Source organism: Oryza glaberrima, chromosome 1, assembly GCF_000147395.1.
Source record: "Oryza glaberrima chromosome 1, OglaRS2, whole genome shotgun sequence".
Taxonomy (NCBI): Eukaryota; Viridiplantae; Streptophyta; class Magnoliopsida; order Poales; family Poaceae; genus Oryza; species Oryza glaberrima.
Window position 1 is genome coordinate 31,561,902 of NC_068326.1, and position 22,744 is coordinate 31,584,645.

General features: G+C 38.9%; 1 protein-coding gene and 1 pseudogene across 1 annotated transcript; both read right to left on the reverse strand.

Moving 5' to 3' along the window:
• Nucleotides 1-2,038: 2,038 nt before the first annotated feature.
• On the reverse strand, nt 2,039-9,614 carry LOC127755211 (probable LRR receptor-like serine/threonine-protein kinase At1g51810; annotated as a pseudogene).
• An 8,242-nt stretch (nt 9,615-17,856) lies between these two features.
• On the reverse strand, nt 17,857-20,540 carry LOC127755309 (uncharacterized). Its single transcript, XM_052280997.1, has 2 exons — nt 18,947-20,540; nt 17,857-18,854 (listed from the first exon to the last, which is right to left on the reverse strand). Exons 1-2 carry the CDS (start codon nt 20,538-20,540, stop codon nt 17,857-17,859), a joined length of 2,592 nt encoding a protein of 863 aa, XP_052136957.1.
• Nucleotides 20,541-22,744: the final 2,204 nt, after the last annotated feature.

A 22,744-nucleotide genomic window follows, 5' to 3' on the forward strand; every position in this document is an offset into this window, starting at 1 on the left:
ATAATCCAGATTATAATAATCCTAAGCTGAATCAAACAGGGCACTCAGCTACCACATTCTAAAAATTTTCACGTGGAATTCTTTTAAGAAATTATTTTGAGATATATAATATAGTTTCTCAATATCTAACTTAGTTTGTTTGGAACAAATAGCTTGCTAGCATTTCAACAAACAACCGTTCACTATGGAAAGAATGTAACAGGACAAGAAAGCAAAGGATGTAACCAAAATAGAACTGCTGAAGCTGCGACATGAGCTTACCAGCGGGAGGCTGGGCATGGACCTGAATCATTGAGGCAGCCAAAAACAGTTGGAAGGCTAATAGCCATCGTAGTGCTCCAGTATTCGTCAGATAAAAGTAAACAATAGCCATGATCTTACTGTTGCAAGTTTCAGAACAACCCTGACAAAGGCAGCATTGTACGAAGTGTTACTGCGGATGAGTATTTTGTTGTCCAGCAAAGACAGCGTATATATATGCAAACTGAATCATTTCTTCAATTTGACATGGCTTTGGTTATTAATCGTTAACTATGCGCAATTGTGCAATGTGCATACATAATTTACATGTCTATGCATCGACGAGAAGAGTTCAATTTGCCTGAACATGTCGCTGGGATTAGTTAGCTCCTTGACCTGTTACTGCTGCAAAATCATTGTTGCTGATTTTTCTAGTTTGACATGACTTCGGTCGAAATATCCAATTATCGTGGGTCTAAACTATCTCGTTGAATACTGCATTTACAAATTCACTAGTCAACTTGATAAGACAATGTCAAGTTCACCGTCAACCTTATGAGAAAATGTCAACTTCACAGGAAAATGTCAACTTTATAAGAAAAATGCATCCAAATATACACCCGGTCACCGGTGCCATGCTACTCTGTAAGTCTGTAGCACGATGTGATCTACAAATTTCTAAAATGGTTGAACGTGGAATAGACATTTATGTCAGAGAATTATAATAATTTTGAACATAAGTAGTTTGAGTTCAGGACCTTTTTTAAATAAAACTGAAAGGGAAATTTGGGGTTTGATAATCATTTTGTACAGAAGTAGTTTGGGTCTTGGTTTCCCCTTTCGACTGATATTAGGCCGGTCCGCTCCTTTGACTTATTGGGCTGACGGGCTAGCCTAACCAACGTGCTTTGGCAGTTTTGGCGGCCCATGAGTTGCTTGATGGGCCTCCGGTGTAATTGGTGGGCTCGCCTTCTGCACCCGCCGGCAGAGGCCCACGGGCCACGCCGCCCTTTCTTGTGCTCTTTTGCGTTTCAGCCCCTCTTTCTTGGACTATTTTACGTTTCGGCACACGGCACACGGCACACGGCAGCGAAGTTTCCGCGGCGGCCATGGGGGATTGGGGCCTTCTCCTGTGGGAAATCCGGCGCCCGGCGGAGGTGGCGGTGCCGCACCGGGCGGCCGAGGCAGGGACGGGGCCTGTGGCGGTGGCCGCACCGGGCGGCGGATGCGGGGACGGGGATGGGCGGCGGCTCCTGCCTGCGCGTCGGCCTAAGGTGCGTATTACCCTCGTGCCGTCGGGCACTTGCCGCATTCATCCGCTCGTTCAAATCGATCGCTATTGCCGTTGTTGTGCGAGGTTTGTACTGTTGGTCGAGTCTAGTTTGTTTGTGGATAGATAGAGTAGCCAAGCAACCAACTATCCAACTAGAGGGCTGAAGGATTTGGGAACAGGAAGCAGATCTTAAATATATTTCATGACAAAATACAGGGTAATGGCATGTGTTAATGAAGTACAGACTTGATTTTAGCAGCAAACTTAATTTGACTGTGTTTTCTATTGTGAAGTATAGGGGATCTATATAGAAACGCACGAGTGTTTCCCCTTTTTATTTGAAAAAGAAAACAAGACATACAAGTTACTCTTAAGATTACTTTGCTACTGAAGGCGCCACTCCTGGACTTATATTGGTCTAGTATCCCAAATAGCTTCACAAAAATGTTTAAATCCAATCTACACACATCCACTCTCAAGTCCCCAAATGGCTTCACGAAAATGTTTAAATCCAATATACACACATCCACTTTCAAGTCACAACGACATGGAGCAAGCAAATGATCAAACCATCTCCCAGCATATGTAACAAATAGCAATTTCCTTTCACCGCCCAGAAATGTGGCTTATTTCTGATACCCCACCGGTATATCCAGACTGAAAGGAGCTGCCCTCGTAGCTTGTTGTTGAAGCTCCAGAAATCATCAACTGGAACTGTCTTGGAATCTCTGCATCCATGACGTTCTTCTTTCGAGGGGTTGAAGTTGCCGATTGTCTCTCGCTTGAAATCGGCAAGCACACCTTAAGCACGGAAACAACCTCGGTCATGCTTGGCCTGTCAATCGATGCGTTTTCGAGGCAGTTCATGGCGAGGTCTATCACAGTCTGCAGGTGCGTGGCATCATACTGATCCAACAGCTTCTTGTCCACAACATCGTGAACGCTCCCATTAGCAATCTTTTGTCGCACCCAATTTGGCAGGTGGATGGTTTGAGGGTCCATGAATACCGGGGGTTGACCAGTCACAATCTCCAAGAGGACGATTCCGAAACTGTAAACGTCTGTCGTAACAGTAAGCTGGAAAGTGGCATGGTACTCAGGGTCAAGGTAACCAAGAGTGCCAGCAGCAACAGTAGATATATGCGTGTGAGCAGCATTAAAAGCCCGTGAAAGCCCAAAATCAGATATCTTGGCCACCAGATTCTTGTCCAGAAGGATGTTGGGTGTCTTCACATCTCTGTGAACTATTGATGGGGTGCATGATTCATGAAGGTATTCCAGACCTACAGTTTGTTGAAGCTCATGGTTTAAACACAATACACACACAAACATATGCACTATAAAAGAAAGTTCATGTGTATTTCAAAATATAGACCTTGTGCAGAGTCAAGTGCAATGTGAAGTCGCTCTTCCCAATTCAAACTGTCATATCCTGCATCAAAGTGTGCTACATTAATGACATTATAGAAATCCATTTGATATGTGCATGGTAGTGCAAATACCACTTTATTTCATTTGGAAAAAAATGAAATTATGAACGGGCGAGTATATATTGAAAAAGAATCATTGAACAGTTGGTGTACTAAAACTGCAATTCAATATTTTTATGCTATATAATTATAAGCAGACACTGAATTTTAAAACAGCATTAGCTTGTCTTCTCCTTGATAGAGCACATTTTATAAATTTCAATTAACAAGAATACCAATCTACTGAGGGAAAATTGATCATCTACAAATGTACATTTGAATATGTATGTAACTCTTGTTCTTGTTTTATTCCTCACTGGCATTGAGCTAAGTACCTTTGAATAATGTTTAGAATTTCTGATAACTATAACTTGGAGAAAATGTAGCTTTATGAATGCAATGATTACATTTGCCCTTTTTATTAGTCCATTGTCCATATATAGTATTGGTTGGTACCTATAATTGTGTTAACCATACCTTTACATTCTATACTCACATGCCTGCCGTGCATAATTTTGTCGAAATATCAAAACTAGGTGGGTGGTCCTCTAGCACCCGCAAAAATGTCTATTTTTACACATGATTCTACTTAAAATTTGTTAAATAGCCATCTCGTTGTCTTAGGACTATCAAAGATCGAACCTTATCATCCTCGGGTTTCTACTTTTATATTTTTAAAAGTCACACCTGTTGCTACCTTTACTCCTTTGTCACCCCTTTTATTTGCTTGCCCGATCTACACGGATTCAATTCATCCTCCTTAAAACCTTTTAAAATTGGACTTTTTAGTTTCTAAAATTTATTGTCTCCTCGGGTTTTGTTTTTATAATTTTTAGAACTCTCGTCAAACGCCACCAATGTACTCTCTTCGGCCCACCCGTTGCCTCCCCTTTTCATTGTCATTGGGATTTCAAAAATAAAAAATAATATTGTTGAGGTTCATTTTTTTACTTTTTAGAATTCACGCCCACTGCCTTGACTATGCTGCTCAACAGCCTTCCCGTTGTCCCTCCTCTTAATCGCTATTGGGATTCTAAAATCGAATCTGACCATCTTTGGGGTTTCGTTTATAGTTTTAGATGTCCCATCAACCACCACCATCATATTTCTTACGGGCTTGTTGCTCCTTCCCTCTTTATTGCCATTTGCTACAATTGTGTTCTAGATGGAGTGATGGACACTGTTCTTTCAAAATTCAATATTTTTCATAAAATTTTTTGCTATTTATAAATTTTATTCAAACTCGAACTCTTATTTTGATTATTCTAATTTTCGTAATTTATTCTATTTTTTATTCCGAATTTTAGTTAGCATCGTATTGTATTCTATCTGTACTGTCTTCCAATAATCATTTTTATTTAGAAATTTAGTTATTTCAAAATTGTATTCCTACTTTAACTCTCTTTTTTATTTTTATAATTTTAGTAATTATTCTTTTATTTTAAATTTTAATTAATATTGTATTGGGTTCTGTTTTTCCAATATTGCTTATTTTAATTCCGAATTTTATTTATTTATAAATTGTATTTCTTCTGAAACTCTCTTTTTTTTCCTTTTTATAAGATCTGAATTTATTTTAGTTTTCATTCTAAATTTTAATTAATCTCCTATTGGATTTTATATGGACTGTTATTCCAGTATTCCTTATTTTTAATTCCGAATTTCGGTTATTTTTAAATTGTATTTCTACTTGAACTCTCTTGTTCTAATTTTGGAATTTATTTTATTTTTTATTCCGAATTTTAATTTAACTCATGTTGTATTCTAGATGGATTAATTGTTGCTTCGATATTTCTTCTTTTATTTCAAAATTGTATTCCTACTTGAACTTCTTTTTTCTTTTTCTAATTTCAGAATTTATTTTATTTTTTATTACAAATTTTAATTAATCTCGTATTGGGTTCTTATATGCACTCTTTTTCCAATATTGATTATGTTTATTTTCTAATTTCAGTTATTTCTAAATTGTATTCCTACGTGGACTCTCTTTTTCTTTTTTTTTCTCCGATTAATGTGGGAATTTCTAGCCTCCATAGCTACTGTAGTACTTGCTTTCAAATTTGTTTTAATAATATAATAGATATGTCCTCTTACATGCTACGATAGAAAAATCTTGTTTATTTATTCTCTATATTTACGACCATACAGGTTCAAGAATTAGCAGTGATTAACCGGTTGCATATGACATGAGGTTCAAGTTGACACTCTGACAATGGACATCGAACGCTAACTAGTTTTATCCCAGTGTTTCTCTCTTCTCCCTAGTGCCGAATCACCTTTAGCTTGTTATTCCTAATTAAAGGGTTATGAGCTAGACATGTTTACTGTATTTTTACTAATGAGAATTTTTAAAGTACACTATTCCCAATAATTAGTGAAAACTGTTGATGCCTATGAGTTGTTCCCCAATCTAAACCTTGGATTAGCCGATTTCTTTTCTGTTTGAACTGATTTTAGGTTTGAATGATTCAGTTTGTTGAGTCAGATGTACAGCTGGATACTGTAAAAAAATTAAAATAGGAGTCAGTGATCATAACAGCATGGAATTCCAACCTGTATTATTAACTACTTAAGTCAGTTATGCTTTTACAGATAGAAATTTAAAAAAAATGTAAAGAGGAAAAAGGTAAAACCTCCTCTTAAAAGCTGTTGAAGATTTCCTCTAGGCATGAAATCATAAACAAGTGCAAGGCACTTCTTGTTTTGGCAATACCCTACCAAAGCGACAAGATTCTTGTGATGAACTTTTGACAAGGTTTGCACCTGCAGCAGGAGATACCATTTCAGTCAATGTAGAGTTGAGGTCAGTTGCATTTCTTTCTTAAATACTAGCTAAATGCCTGTGCGTTGCGACATATAAAAGAAATTATTTTATAATATTTCCTAAAATAAATAAAAATATATTTTCCTTAAAATGTGTTATACATCTTTTTTCTATGGGGAATATTCACCTTGATTTGATTTTATATGTCGGTACCCATTAAGATTTGGTTGTTTCTTAATATTAAGAAGTTCAAGGAGTAATTTGCAAAATTTACAATGGGAGTTGGTGGGGTGGCAAATTCATGGCCACCACCACTACCTCATTTTAAATGAGTATAGATATAGACTATGGAAATTGCTTTAGATGTCCTTCAATCTACTTCGGATTGAACTAAACAGCGCTTTGTCCTAATTAGTTCTGTTGCATACCTCAGGGAGAAAGTCTTTTGACTCTGCTATGGATGTCTCCACAAGCACCTTAACAGCTACTTCATCATTATTTTCCAGTATGCCATGATAAACAGTACCAAAACCTCCTTTTCCAATGATTGATTGGAAATTGTTAGTTATGAGCTTCAGCTCTGCATATGTGAACCGTCTGATGTCGATATGTAGGGGAGTCTCCTCTTCATACATATCATAATCATCTTCTTCTGATTTTCTTGACTTCCCTGCAAATTCCAGAAGATGCATTTTTCATGGAAGTAAATGTTTGGAACTGTTGTCTATTGTTTTACACTTATTGCATTGGTTAAACAGGACTTAACCAAAAAGCACTTTCTTTTACCTTTCCAGCATAACCTCCAGAATATGAACAGCACCACTAGGAGAGATGTCACAGGAACTAACACACTGATGAGCAAAATACGTGTGCGTGTGTTCTTCTTATTTCCACAGTAGCTAGCTCTGACTTTGGTGCATATGGGATTGCCTTCTAGTCTAGTGATTCATTTACACAACAGATAAACATGAACTAAATCAGCCAAAGAAACACAAGAGTAAAAACACAGAGATAGGTTAGAAATATCTTTAAAATTATTACAATGGACACCTACTTTTTTCTAACATGACCAACCTCCTTATATTACAATTGTAATCTAAAAAACTAAATGTTCTAAAGCATATGCAGTTATTAATATTTTCACATCTTCCCCTCAAGTAGTTTCGGATTCAGAAGGTTTGCTTTCTATGTGCAGATGTCGTATTTCCATGTGATGGTTAACCTTTAGTTGATTTTGCCTTTTGAGCAGTTTTTTTTATCATCTTTTCTTCTATTGATAAGGGGCCATGTTCAAGGAGAAGCCAAACCTTAGCTCAAGCAAACCGGCTTTGTATCTTTGAAGAATAGAATCAGGGATGGATCCATTGAGCTGGTTATTAGACAAGTCACTGAAAAAACAGCACTTCAAATCATTCATTCATGTAAATTTTATATTAGGCACTAAAGATCCCATCAATTGCTGTAGAGACTTACATAACTGTGAGGGAATTTACTTGATAGTCCGGAATGGTGCCTGTCAGGTTGTTGTGTGATAAATCCCTGCATGTTTTTAGATGTTTAGGATTGCATCGATGTCCACCCAATTTCATTTAGTTTGTGAATGGTAGATAGCACTTACAATTTCTTCAGTGATGACATTTTCATGAATAATATCTCTAACTCTCCTTGCAGACCGCTGCCAGATAGATTTCTGCATAGCAACTTGTTTTAACATAGTAATAATATCCACCATCATTTTTTTTTTCAAAACCAAAATGTTTTGCTCTTACATTTCAATAATCCTTGGGTTCTGGCCACCATTAGGGTAGGTGCAAGTCAAACCATTCCAGATGTACTCTCTTGGTGAGCATGGATCCCCGTTCCAGTTTTTGATTACCATGTACTTCTCTTTGATTGTTTTCATGGAGTCAACTAAGCAAATGGTACAAACAACACAGAATAGGTGTCAATATATGCTTCAGTCAGCTTGGTCTCAGGATAATCTACATTAGCATTGATGTGTTTACTGTATGTTATGCAACAGGTTCCTTACAAATTGGAATGAGTAATAGTGAAGCCAATTGACGTACCATCACTTGAAGCAGTGGTGAAGTTCTCCACCTGGACACGGGAGTGCACCTCATGCGTTAATAAGAGGTGGTAGCTGTGAGTCTGCGGTCTTCCGAAGCTGAAAAGTTGCCCGCCTGCCTTTGTGCAAGAACCAGTTGTTGAACATGGAGCTTAGGAAATCTGGAGGCCTGAAGTTGGTGAACAGCGGTTTCGGTTCATCAACATTGTAGATGTCAAAAATTCTCTTTGAACTATAATTGCCGAGTTCAACAAAGTGAAAGACTGGAAGAAGCTCTAGGTCTGTTCCGAGAGAGCTACTGGCACGAACGGTGATGCTGAGCCAAGAGTAGTTTCCGTCTATGGTTGAAGCGTTTCCCAGGATGGCTGGAGGAAGCCCAAAGGTGTCAATGTTGGGAAGTGTTACCTTGCCGTTGCTACTCATATTATTAACCCATGGAAAGGAGTTGTTGTAAGAGGCCCAGCTCTCCCAGAAGCGATCATACTGATCCGTTGGGAATCTGACCATGACAGGGGACAAAAGGAAGAAAAGATTATGCCAACGTAAATATATCAGGCTTCAATATTGTCATTGCCGTTGTTTTTGCTAGGCTTTAAGGCTTAAGAATGTACTGATTCTAACCATAAATATTCGATATTCGGGATAGAATTATGTCAAACTTTGTAGGAATAAGTATATAGAATCTAATATGTTTATGATATTATATATGATAAAACTCTTCAACTCAAATCTACTCATATTATTTTTTGGCTAATCATTTGAGAAAGCATTGATAGTTTTTTTTTTTTTTGAGCAAGTGAAAGCATTAATAGTTAAAGTTAGTTTGATCAAATCTTATCCTAAAGGTTAAATATTGACAGAAGGTATTCAACTATAACGAGATATATAGGGGTATGAATCTGTTCTTATAGTTGATGTCCTAAAATTTCTAAAGTTTGGTTGCTAATATGTTTGAAACTATATGGATGTGTGATAAAAAAATGTATTCCTAAATTTGTCGTTGGGAAATTTATTCATGATACTATATTTTTGTTATTATATCTTAATAATTCTCAAACTGCATCTCTAAGACTCTGAAAAGTCGAAAATGTCAAGTAAAACAGATGCGGAGCTAGTAACGTCCTGCAATTAACAGAATTTGTTTTGTTTGGATGTCTGACGGTATGTATTCTAGCAGCATGCCTGATCAGCTGATTCGAAACTGCAGTTTTCGATCTCACCTTGTGATGTATTCATCAACCGATCCAAATCTTAGCCTAGAAAAATAGCTGACGGACGTTGAAGCATTCACGAAGGGATACATTGTATCTTGCAAGGGCCTCAGATCCAATGTAGATATGAAGGGAGTTCCTGATCCCAAGTTTATCAGACAGACAGATATGGACTTGTCCGGAGCAACTGTGATCACCTCTTTCCAGACCGTGTCTGGTGTATTCCAGTTTGTCAAGTTCACCGTCGTCCAGAAATTGACGCCGATGTGGAGTCCAAACAGAAACAATGACCCGTTCTTTGACGAGTTGAGCCCATCGTAGTTTCCGTAAGTGAAGGTGGTTCTGATAAGATACTTCTTACCAGGGCTGGAAGGTAACGTATAACAATTCCGCGGGCCATCGGGGAAGCTTCTTAAGGTTTTTTCTTGATCGTTCGTTGCATCATTCATGTACTGTGCCATAATATGGTCTTGCCGCCCTCGACAAATCCTCGGTCAGAAACGTACGTCAAATTTGTAATGCTGTCATCGTAGTCAGTAACGTTTGTCAATCCGCAGTCGATGCTTACAAACCCTGCACGGGGACACATCACTGTGAGTAATAATTTAAAACAAACACAAGAGACTTTGGCCTTGTTTAGTTCCCACACAAAAATTTTATATCATATCACATCGAACATTTGAACACTTACATGAAATATTAAATATGGGCTAAAAAATAACTAATTGCACAAATTGCGACTAATTTGCAAGACGAATCTTTTTAAGCCTAGTTACTCCATAATTTGATAATATGGTTCTATAGTAAACATTTGCTAAAGCCTAGGAAATTACAATGAGAAAACCTTGGGCTTTTGTAGCGTAAAAAGTTTCGCTAAAGCATAGGAAGTTGCACTAGCTAGATTGTTCGAGTGATTAGGTCTGGCTTAGTTCCTAACTTTTTCTTCAAACTTCTAACTTTTTCATCACATCAAAACTTTTCTACATACATAAATTTTCAACTTTTTCATCACATCGTTTCAATTTCAATTAAACTTTCAATTTTAATGTGAACTAAACACATACTAACTTATCTGGTGCAATGTCAGATTGTCCGGCTGTGGTCATGTGTTGATCGGACTATGGAAATGAGGGTGTGTTTAGTTCTTTGGGTGTAAAGTTTTTGAAGTATACGGACATACATTTGAAGTATTAAACGTAGACTAATAATAAAACAAATTACAGATTCCACCTGTAAACTGCGAGATGAATTTATTAAGCCTAATTAATCCGTCATTAGCAAATGTTTATTATAGCATCACATTGTCAAATCATGGTGTAATTAGGCTCAAAAGATTCGTCTCGCAATTTACATGTAAACTGTGCAATTGATTTTTTTCCCACATTTAATGTCCCATGTATTTGTCCAAACATTTGATGTGACGTTTTTGGCTAAAAATTTTTGGATATAAACAAGGCCTAAACATCCAAATCGTCCAACAACTCTCGGACAATTGGGGATTAAATTAATCTAGCTAGCAGTTGGACAATCCGATACGATGTTGGATAAGGGCAAGTTTTATGGTATAGGTGACTACCATATCTAATTTCATACTCCCTCCATTCCAAATTGATCTACATATTTCATAGGTACACTAAGACCAAGAAAAGCTAATAACTCTCTCATACTATATTTACTCTAGCAACAAACTCAATGCATGCACCATCCCCACTATTTTCTAGCCAATAGCAAATCAACATATTGCATGTGGGTTATAAATACTTGTGTGCATGGATGCATGCATCAATGTCCATTTACTCCAATGCACAAATAACGATTAGGCTTAATAAATGAACACAAATATGTAGATCATTTAGGAATAACCTCAAAAAAACTATATGTAGATCAATTTGGAATGGAGGGAGTATATAACATACACCATTGTTGACGAGTGATACTCGCGGACCGGATGAGTGGAGTATTGGGGTACGTTGGAACGAGGGTCTACGTAGTACGACATCAAAACAGATAAAAGACAATGATTATACTGGTTCAGGCCCCTTATCAGGTAATAGCTCTAGTCCAGTTTATATGGAATTGATGATGATGAGAACGGATTACAAAGAGAGTAGTCGAAACAGATGATACCGACGAGATCGTAGTTAAGGATTTCGACAAGATCTCCCAACGAGTTGGCTCCGCGTACTCCATCTTCATAAGCTTTGGTGGGTGTGTTGGCGAAGAGATTCGATGCCCCGAACCTCTCCCAGGGGTCCCCTTTTATACCGTGGGTCATCTTGATCCCCAAGAAAGGTTTGAGGATATCGGATTTGGGACGGTATAACAGAAACTCTATCTCTTACAAGTAGGACTTTGGAAATCACTTGGCCCATAGAGATATTTTCCTTAATTTGAAGTAACTTCCATACGATAATACGTAAATAATCCGTATACGTAAAGGTATACTATATCGGTATATTCCATAAGTCGCAGGATAGGAGGTATGCCTTATCCGTAATCATGACAACCATTAAATTAAGATGTAACATGTGTAATAGGTTGTATCTATCACACAATCCCCAATATATCTAACACTCTCATATATTTATTGAAGTTTGTGTAGGGGTTGCCCTTTGCATGAGAGGCGACTATTTCTCTCTCATTTTTCTTCTCTCTTCTACCTCATCATTTAGTTGTATGTGGCATCTCGGGACTTGTGTTTAGATGTCCATAGTACTTACCCTAATTCGACACCACGTTCGTCCAGCTATTGCTAAGACAACGGCTTTGAACTGGACGGATTGTCCAACACCGTACTAGACAATGGATTTCTGACACTTTATAGCCCCATAGTTATCTTGCCAGTTAATAATTTGGTCTAGTACCAGATTGTTGGACCCCTTTAGCTTTTGGCTACTTGTTATCAACTGTAAGAGCATCTCCAACAACCTCTTCAATTGGACTCTCCAAATACCCGTATAGCTAACTCTTCATCTGATTTGACTAGTCAAACTAAATGGTCACTCCAACAGACTCTCTATTAATCCTCTCCAAAATAACAACAGACCCACATATCAGCCTCTATTCCTCTTCTTCCTCTCTCTCTTCCCCCTTCTTCCTTCTCTTTCATTCTTTTCCCCTTTTCTTCCTGTCGTCGACCACGTATGGCCCGCGGTGGTGCGGCGACTCGTTGGCTCGACGCTGGGTGCAGGCGGCGTGGGGAGGCGGGAGGCGGAAGGTGGCGCGGGGAGGCGGAAGGAGGAAGGTGGCGTGGCGGCGTCCATGCTCCAGCAACGCCGACGAGGCGAGGGCGGCGGACGAGGCGATGACGACATCGGCTTCGGGGGGCGGCAGTGGTCTCGGCAGGGACGACGGTGTGCCTCGGCAGGTGGTCTCAGCAGCGATCAACGGCGGCGTCGGCAAAGCAGGGGGCGGCGGCCTCTGCAGCGGATGGAGGCAGCCCCGACAATGGACGACGACGGTGGAGGGGCCGCGCCGGCGCGCGATATGGGAGAAGGAGGAATCGCTCGATCTTGGGGGAGAGAGAGTACGGGACGGGATGGTAGAGGGGAAAAAGTGTGGGGATATTGCGTGGGGCCCACGATTATCTAGGCGATTTTGGTTGGCCAAATTTGGCCAGCGCGAGGAAGAATTTGGCCAATTGGATTGGATGGCTTGGCCATCCGGTTGGCCAGTCTGTTGGAGTACGATTTTGATCCAAAATTTCTAAAATTTAACTTGGAGAGTGGGATAAGGAGGCCGTTGGAGATAAATACTAGTGAGGTCGATTGGGGCTATATATATACAAAATGGCGCGCTTTAGCTTATAGACCGTACATAATTAGAACTCATCTACAGTATTAAATTTTGGAAGGCCATGAGCTAGTTTGATTTTATGTAGAAATCATGAATTGAAATGGACCTCCTAATGGATTTTAATTTTGTGTCTAGTGAAAATTAAGACCAATCAGGTAGGGTAGTAATTTATGCTTGTCATTAATTTTGTTGGTTTAAGTTTGTGTTGTACTCTCTCTATAAATATAATACTATTATCATATTCTGGTATCACTTCAATAAATATAATGCTTACACCTAATAGGATTAGAGATCTTAAAGGTGGATGATTTTAAATAAAATGAATTTAGAAGAGAGATGTTAATTAATTACATGTATGTATGTGCGCATTATATTATGAAACATTAGAAAAAAATGGTTGTGTCTTATATATATTTTGGGTTGAAGGTAATAGTGATTTTATAAAATACCAAAATACCAAAATACATGGACTTCTCGCCTTTAAATTTTGTCTAATAACTTTAATAGGCCCAACACCACAAGTAACAATTTTATCCATGGTTTCTGGTAATCGACATGGATTAGCTCAAAAGCAGCTGGCGATTATGTCAATGAGGAGTGGTCCTGCTTGTTTAATCTAGGACATTTCAGGCTTTTGTCTTCAAGCTTGATTAGTTTCAAAATTGTTAGAAGTTTTTATATTTTGGGATCAAAGGAGTAGCATAGAACAAATATTTGAAATACGGTTCTCCGGAATGCAAAGTTGGATCCGATCTTAATTTCACATTTACTTTTTTCACTTAACATACAGTATATCATATTTATCTAAAGATTAAAAATACTTCAGGCCCCATCTCTTGGCTAATGGCATATTTGCAAACGATAAATAATTTATTAATAAGACTTTTATATACGTGTTCTTAAAAATATAAAAGCAAAAAGCTGAAAAATAAACTACCATGAAAAAACACCCAAAATCAACTTCAAATTTAAAGTTAAAAAATTAAAATTTTGGCTGATATACATAAAAGATGAGACCCTTCATCTATTTTTTTAACAGATGATAGTGTTGACTTATGAATATAACGTCTGGGCGTTTGTCTTATTAAGAAAGCTATGCAAGTATCATTTATTATTATTAAAGATACTTCAAATATCACTTATATCTATTGGATATTTTTAATAAGATAAATGATCAAATGTGATATGTAAAAGTGAATTGCGTTATCTATAAAAACACGGGGAGTAGTATTTTTACTTCTTTATTATTTCTTTCTCGTTTTCTAATTTTCTCTTTTTTTTATTTTCTTCTATTTATGCTAGCTCCTACTCATGCGATTAGCAGAGGAGCAGCACACACTTGTGCCACAAATCCTACACGTGAGGCTGTGAGGGACAGAGGGGAACCACTAATTGTGCATATTACTGGGCCGTGCAGCCCAGCAGCTACGGAGGGACGGAGGAGCGGCTGTTATTTCGGTAGCCCCCTAGATTGATCAGAGGGACTGAATTGAACGCTATTTTTTTATTTTTTTTACGGTGCTAATACATATATTTATCTGCAAATATAGCTGTGCCACGTGGTCCAATCAGCTGGCTGGAGGACCAGCCAGATTTAGAAGTATAGATAGATAGATATATATATTCCTTGCCTTGGATTTCATGATGTCTTTTGGAACTCTATTAAACCCAGCAATTTAAGGAAGTATCAAGGGGCGCCATTTAGCTAATTGTGATTCATTTCTTCACTAGTTTCTAGTTTTGAGAAGACTGTCTAGGTTGGTCGTGTACAACAAGAAAAAGAAATACAAACCCTTCTTATGCACGATTTTTTTTTCTGGGATAGGTCCGTCACCCAATCGCACCGTTCCGTAAAAAAAAAACAAAAATTCATCAAAGAAATAACCTTGTCACCATGAAAGAATTTAACCAAAGAAACAAAGATCACTTTAGAAAAAAAAAAAGAAGGAAGAATTGGTAAAGCTGCGTCGCGAACGTACCAGGTGGAGTCAGGGCATGGACCTGAATCATCGAAGCAGCCAGAAATAGTTGGAAGGCGGCCCAGAGCCATTGCGCCTCCGTACTCGTCATCAAATAACTGTACACAATGGTATTCCGGCAGGTCTCAGAACAGCTCTGAAGTGGCGCTGTTGATACTGCGAGGTGGCTCCTTTTGTGCTCCAGCAAATGTATGCATCATACATATAAACTGAATCCTTTTTTGACTTGGCTTTTGGTTACTTAATAATTAAGTACACACTAGTGCATATGTTGGTTACTATCATTAGTTTATTACGTATACACAAGCATATGTTGGTTATTAATCATTAAGTATACACAAGACACACAAGCATATGTTGGCTACTAAAGAAATAAAGAGTATTAAGTATACACAGTTGTGCATTTGCTAATTTGCATGTGTTATGAATTATGCGACTATGCCTTTCCGGTGATGCATCGATGAAAACTAAGAAAAGTTATATTTCTGTGTAGTCTTCGTTAGAGCAAGTTTAATAGTGTAGCCAACTACTAGCTCCAAATCATATATAGCCAATTTATACAATAGTTGTTTACTATACTATTAATACCTGGTCCTACCTATCATACATACGTTACGTCTTAGAGTCCGTGCTGCAGCTGGCTATAGATCTATAACCCACTGCTCTTCTCTCTCTTCCTGATCTGTAGCCGTTGCTCGTCTATCTTCTTTTATCTCTTTAAAATATGTTTATAGCTGGCTTATAGCCTGCCATTGTACCTGCTCTTAGGAATAGCTAGCTCCCTAAGACCTACTTGTTGCTATTGTCCAATACAGTATCCAATTAATATCCACATAAAAGGTCTTGTTGAACAAAAACCAACTTCATAAGAAAATGCCGAGTTCACTAGTCAAAATTACATATGCTTTTCCATTATCTAACAAAAACAATCAATGCTCGTAATAAGAAAAAACTGCTGTCCAATTTTCATTTTCCTGGTGTTCCTTTCGCTCTCCAGAAGAACTGAAAGAAAGTCGGATTTGTGCCAAACCGGTTTGCATCTACAAGACCCCGCTCCTAGAAATGCAGAAACCCTCTTGTAGTTTTACAATTGATTTTTTTTTCTGAAAATGGAAGTTGGCCGGAAAGAGATATCTAGTTCAAAAAAATTGTAAATTGTAACCCTCTCGTAGTATGACTGTATAAGCATTTTTTTTCGCAATTACTTGACAAAATAATAGCACACACATCACTACACGCAAAACCTGTCACATACCATGAATGCACCCCATAATTTAAATGATGGAAACCAACAACACATTTCTAATCTCAGTAAACTCCATTGACATCCAATTGCCTCGTTACCCACGCATAATATTTGTTACCATCAGAATTTGAAACAATTCCGATGTTGTATAATAGCAATGCTAATAATACAGCTGACCTGTTAGTTATAAGATTTTTTGTAGTCTTCTCTCAGCCTACACATATAATAGTTAGCTCTTTACAATTAATACAGAGCACACTTGTCTCTCTCACAGAGTTTCTTGGTTCTTGTGTCCAAGCCGGCTGTAAGTTTACAGCCCGCTTCTTTTCTCTCTACTCCACCTCAGCATTTAGCTGGTTTATAGCCTACTATTATACTTGCTCTAAGATACTCCCTCCATTTCATAATGTAAGGTGCGTACGTATTTCAAAATTTAACTTTAAAAATATTTGACTAACGATTAGTATAATATAAATTAAATTTTATTTGCTGAAAATAATATCATTGGATTGATATTTCAATATACTTTCATATGGTTACAATTTTGTTGCTACAAACTTTATATAGTATATGAGAAACTATAAGCTAAAAAATTAGTTTTGGAGAGCATGCAAGTGTAACTATACTTTACATTATGGAATAGAAGGAGTACGGCGGAAGAGAAGTCAACTTCATAATAAAAAGTGCAAGTTCACTAGTAAACTTTATGTTTGTGTACTTTCCCATTATATAGAAGCTAATCAATGCCCATAAAAAGAAACTATGCCGTCAACTGTAGGTGCTCCGTCACTCTCCAGCACCAGCGGGCAGTGGGACGGAAAGAAACCGGATTTGTCCCAAACCGGTGCATCGAACGCTCCCAGCAACCCACATGTAGTTAGTTATACTATTTTTTTTTTCATGAAGCTTGAAATGGGAAAGGGATATTGAGTTCATAGAATTGTACTCCATGACCTGGTTGCACAAGCATATTTTTATGCTATCTGGGATTGGACTTTAGGTGGTCAACGGTAGGTGCGAACAAAAAGCTTGAAACTTGTGGTTCGTATCAGTAGTTCGAACTCGTTTTAGCGAGTTAAGCCAATAGCTCGTGGGCTTAATAAGTCAGCTCCAAGATACTCGTTTAACTCGTTAGTATAAGATAACGTCATATTTTTATATACTTAGCGCTTCTTACTTCTTAACTAGTTATGAGTCATTTAGTTATATCTAATTATTTTTATGTAGTATATTTTTTATTAGTTAGTGTCTATTTTTATGTTTATCTCTACTATTATAATAAAAATTAAAAATGTTTTTTTGCTATGGATTTTCGTACGTTGTACGGACATATAGCATATCGATTCTGATCCATGTCATGTTTTTATCCGTCTCGCGAATGATTGTGTCAAAGCGTGGCCGGGATCGTTTTCTGTTTCCTATTCGGTCCACACGCACGATTCTCACACACGATCGCTCCATCATCTCATACAAAGAAGGAACAAGATGCTGATCCCTGATTGGCGTATATGCACGGGTGGGCTACAGTGGCGGTCCCAGCTTTTTAAACTTGGGTATTCGAAATGGGAAGGGGTAAAAAAATGTTCATACACCAAAAAGCCAAAAAATAGGCTTGTATATTATGATACACTAATAATTATAATTTAGAGCGTATAGAACATAAAATTGATCATTAGTTCACACAGTGATAGAATTGATCATCACTAGAAATTGTTTAACTTATAGAAATACTAATACCAAACATATCAAAGTGTCAAAATATGGAATACAAAAATGATAGAAAATAATAAGTTAGGAAGAAAACTTACAATTTAGATATTAACTTTTCGACGCTTGATATTTTGGAAATAATCGATGATGTCCTTGTCCTTAGCTTGCAAAAAGAATTCTCTTTCAATGAATGTAACTAAACAATCATTCAAATATTTTTGCCCCATCTTGTTTCTCAACTTGTTTTTGATGTAGTTCATTGAAGAAAAGACCCTCTCAACACCAGCAGTTGCAACAGGGAGAACTAGAACCAATTTGAGAAGTCTATAAACAAGTTCATACCGACAAACCCTCTCTGTTTTGACAAGCATCATAGATAATTCTGCTAGACCTTTCAAATTAGTGAATTTCTCATCTTTGGTCACATCACTAATATAGCGGTTGAGTTGAAAAGGAAGCTGGTTCATTTCTTCGAAATCAAAATCATGAGGATAAAACCCAGCAAGCTTAACTAAGCTCTCAACATTAAAAGCTGAAAATTCTTTTGATGGATTGAATGATGCCATACATCTAAGGAGTTCTGTGTTTACCTCATCAAACCTGTTATTCAGCTCTTGAAGTTGCCTATCAATGACACCCAAAAACATATCAGCATGAAACCGATGGTAATTAATGGCATCTTTATAAAACTTCCTTGATCTTTGTATAGGCTTATACTTCCCATCCATGTCAACAACTTTAACTTTGTGCTTCACACAAAAAGAAGTAACCTTCCCAAGGAATTCCCGCCATCCATCATCTTCTCTCAAAACATCAAGTTCTACCTTTGTAAAGGCAAGAAGATCCATCGCATTCACGACATCTTGCTCCCTCTTTTGCAAAGCTTGGCAAAAGTCAGTGGTGTATCCAAACATATCATTCATCAAGTGGAGCAAGAAAACAAACTCAAAAGATTGAAATACTTCTAGCATAGTTTGAGCTCCTATAGCCTCAGCCCCTGTACACTCTTTGCCAATCCTGAAGAGAACTTTCTTGATTGATGGATATAGAGACATAACATGCATTACAGTTCTGTAGTGAGACCCCCATCGTGTATCACCTGCCACCATATGTTCAAGTAGAAGTAGTAAGTACAAAATATAACATTATTGAGTACCTAATATAACATGTTAAATGAAACATGATTCTCACCTGGCCTTGCTAAGCCCATCTCTTGATTCAAACCCTGGCCAGTTTCAATTTCACCCAATTTCAATGCCTCAATCATATACTCAGCTTGAGCTACGCGAAGCATGCAAATCTTTTTACATGACATCCCGAGGACATTCAACAAGTATGCAAGTTGCGCAAAAAACCATGCACAATCAGTGTTCTCCTTAGCAACCGCTACAAGGGTTAGTTGAAGCTGATGGGCAAAACAGTGAACGTAATAAGCAGAAGGAGAATCATCCATAATTAGTTTCTTCAACCCATTAACATGACCCTTCATGTTACTAGCACCATCATATCCTTGTCTACGTATCTTGGACAATGGCAACTGATAGTCCATAAGCAAGGACTTGATTGCTTCTTTAAGAGTCAAGGATGTGGTATCTTCAACATGGACAAGGCCAAGAAACCGCTCAACCGGTTGTCCTGCTTTATTAACAAACCGCAAGCAAAGAGCCAATTGCTCTTGTTGGTAGGCATCACTAGATTCATCAGCAAGGATTGCAAAACACTCATCACCAAGTTCCTCTATGATAAATTTAGTTGTTTTATGAGCACATGAGCCAATGAGTTGTTTCTGAATCTTGTGGTCTATCATCTGACATTTGCTAGGAGCATTTCCTAGAACCACCTTATTAACCTCTTCAAAGTTCCCTGCCAGCCATTGCAAAAGTTCCCTGAAATTCCCTTTATTCTCTGAATTCCTTGACTCATCGTGACCACGAAAAGCCAACCCCTGCCTCAATAAATATCTTATGCACTTAAGCGACCATAACAAGCGAGCTTCATAGTCGGCCTTAACTTGTGCACTATTTGATGCAAAGGACTCATGAATTGATGATTTAGGTTTCATGAACAAATTGTATTTCTCTTCAGCTTCACAATGAGCACTATTAACAGCACCACAATGCTTATGGAATCTACCTTTCATATTCCAACTTCTAAACCCTCCATTGACAAAAGCATCTCCACCATGAATGCTTTCTTTGAACAAATAGCAAAAAAAACAATATGCGGCATCTCGATGCACACTATACTCAAGCCACTTGAACTCATCAAACCATTTTGGTAGGAAGCGGCGCATACCTCCACAGCTATGTTGCGGGAAATCAGTGTTCTTCATCTTTGGTCGGCATGGCCCCAATGCAATGTAAGACCTTCTAACTGAATCTTGGTCATTGACATCATACTTTGAGATAGGAGTCCTCAGTCCAGGATCATGCTCTATGTCATACATGCCACCATCGTTGTCTTCATCACTAGATTGAGATTCATCATTTGCTCCTGGAATTTCACCCATCTCTGGATCAATTGGTATTGTGCTACTGCTTGCTAGACTACCACTCTCATTCTCATGATGATGACCTTCATAAATGACCAATTGCATTTGACTCTCATTGCAAGAAGGATTTAAATTAGTCTCAACTGGAGTCAAATTAGTCTCAACCGGATTCAAATTGCCCTCACCCGGATCCAAATTGCCCTCACCCGGAGTTTGTCTTTGATTTGCCTTCTTTGCAGCAGCTTTCACCAAAAAAGACTTTAAATCAACAGCAGGGCCCTTCTTCCTCTTCATGTTTCAGTTCTGAAAATTAAACAAATTTGCTAATATGGTATGAACTATGAACTACTGTCCAGTGTCCAATATACTCAAATACTCAAATAGGCAACTAGTCAACTACAATCCTACAAACTAAATGTCTAAATCAAGCAAGTAAGCAAGCAAGCAACTACACTAAAATACTAAATGTCTAAATCAATGAATTTTTGTGATTGTCCCATTGTCCGGAGATTAGTCACTCACTGTGCTAATGTGCTTGTCCGGAATTTGCAGCCTTGCAGGGCAGGCAGTCGCCGGCGAGCAGGATGCCGCACGGCCGTAGCGGCAGCGCGCAGCCGCCGGCTGCCTCGGGCCTCGGCGCGGAACGGCGGACGCCGACGGCCGACCTGCAGGCTGCAGCTGTGCAGCGCCTGCTCCTGCTCGGCTGACGGCTAGGAGCAGCCTCCTGCCTGGCTGCCTCCTGGGCCCCTGCCGTCTGGCGGCTGCCGCGCGCCCGCGCCAGCTGCCGCACGCGGCACGCCGTCGCCCGTCGGTCACAGTGCGCCCGCCGGTCACGGGCTTGGCGCCTTGGCCTTGGCGGCTCACCGCCTCACCGGTCGCCGTCGCCGCCGCCGCGCCGCTGCACGCCGCAGCCGCGCCGCACGCCCGCACACCGCTGCACGCAGCGGCCGAGCCGCACGCCGCTGCACGCCGCGGCCGCGCTCCACGCCTCCACAGCTCCCGCCGCCGACCGCCGCACGCTGCACGCAGCCCCCGCCAGCCGCCGCACGTCGCGCCGCTGCACGCCTCCTCCCAACTGTGGTCTAGGGTTTGCAGGTTTGGATGGCCAGGGCGCCAGGCAGGTGGGAATTGGGGGAAAATTGCAAATGGGCTGAGATGTGGCCCAATTAGACCACAGGTTGAGAGGAAAGAGGGAGGGGAGTGGAAAATTTAGGCCCAATAGAGAAGAAATAGGGAAACAAGACCCAATATAAGCAGTTTAAGCTTTCTTTTTATTTTTTTAATACCTATATGAACTATATAGTATATATACCTATTTTTTTTCCAAAAATCTTGGGTATACATCTGAATACCCATGAATACATAGTGGGCCCGCCCCTGGTGGGCTAGGAGAGAGAAGTCAAAGCGGCTAGGAGAGAAAGAAGGCAAAGGATATCGTGGACACAGATCGATAAATTACCGGCAAATATTGACTATGGCTGCTCTTTGATTAGTCGCAAAGCGAGCAAGCAAAGCTCACTGTGATGTCTCTCTCCTATGCCTGTTCAGAATTCAAATCGTCTGCTAATCGGCGAACCATCAAGCAGTAGCAAACAACAACGGGGTAACCAGATGCACATGCATAGGTTTATCCAATCCAAATGATTAAGCAATGTAATTGCCTTTATTATTTATCAATCTGTACATGCATGAAAAATATAATTTTTATTAGGAGTAGGATTGCCGGAAGTCGCTCGACATGCTTATTTAACATCGTCATGGTACATATATCCATGAAAAAAGACATGCTTATTTAACATCGTCATGGTACATATATCCATGAAAAAAGAACTCAATTATGTATAGTTTCTGAATATTCCTTTACATATTTTGGACAAATAAAAATTGTAAACTAGAAACTAAGGGTACATTCAACTTAAAGATCTAATTTTACCAAGAAAAAAACATATCGTTACCTTAAAAGGTTAAATAGTTTCTCCCGTTGCAACGCACGGGTATTTTTCTAATATATAATAAAATAGTAAAATCAAAATTATAAAAGTGATATAGATATGTGTCAGTGTTATATAATGAATACCAATAGTCTTGGGTTAAACTCAGCGGGACCCACAATATACCAAGTCTTATACAGAATCATGCCTCGTATACGAAAAGTATTTTGGATAAGGAAGAAAAGGCAGAGTTCTACATGGAAATCACAAGGACTATTCGGATCTTATCCATGTTTGTCTCCCTAGTTCTATTTAGTCAAGGGGCACTATGGGTATAAATACAAGACCATTTATAAGGAGAGAGGAAATAGTCAGAATAGACACTAATACACGCCGTTATACATGGACATTAGAGATAAGTCTAGGCATACCCAATATGGTGCTGTGGAGGCTGACAAGAGGGATCTAGCGTTATCTCTGATCTCGCCACGGAGGCCGACAAGAGGGATCTAGCGCTACCTCTGATCTCGCCGAGTTCATATACGACTACAGGTGGTGGTTCATATC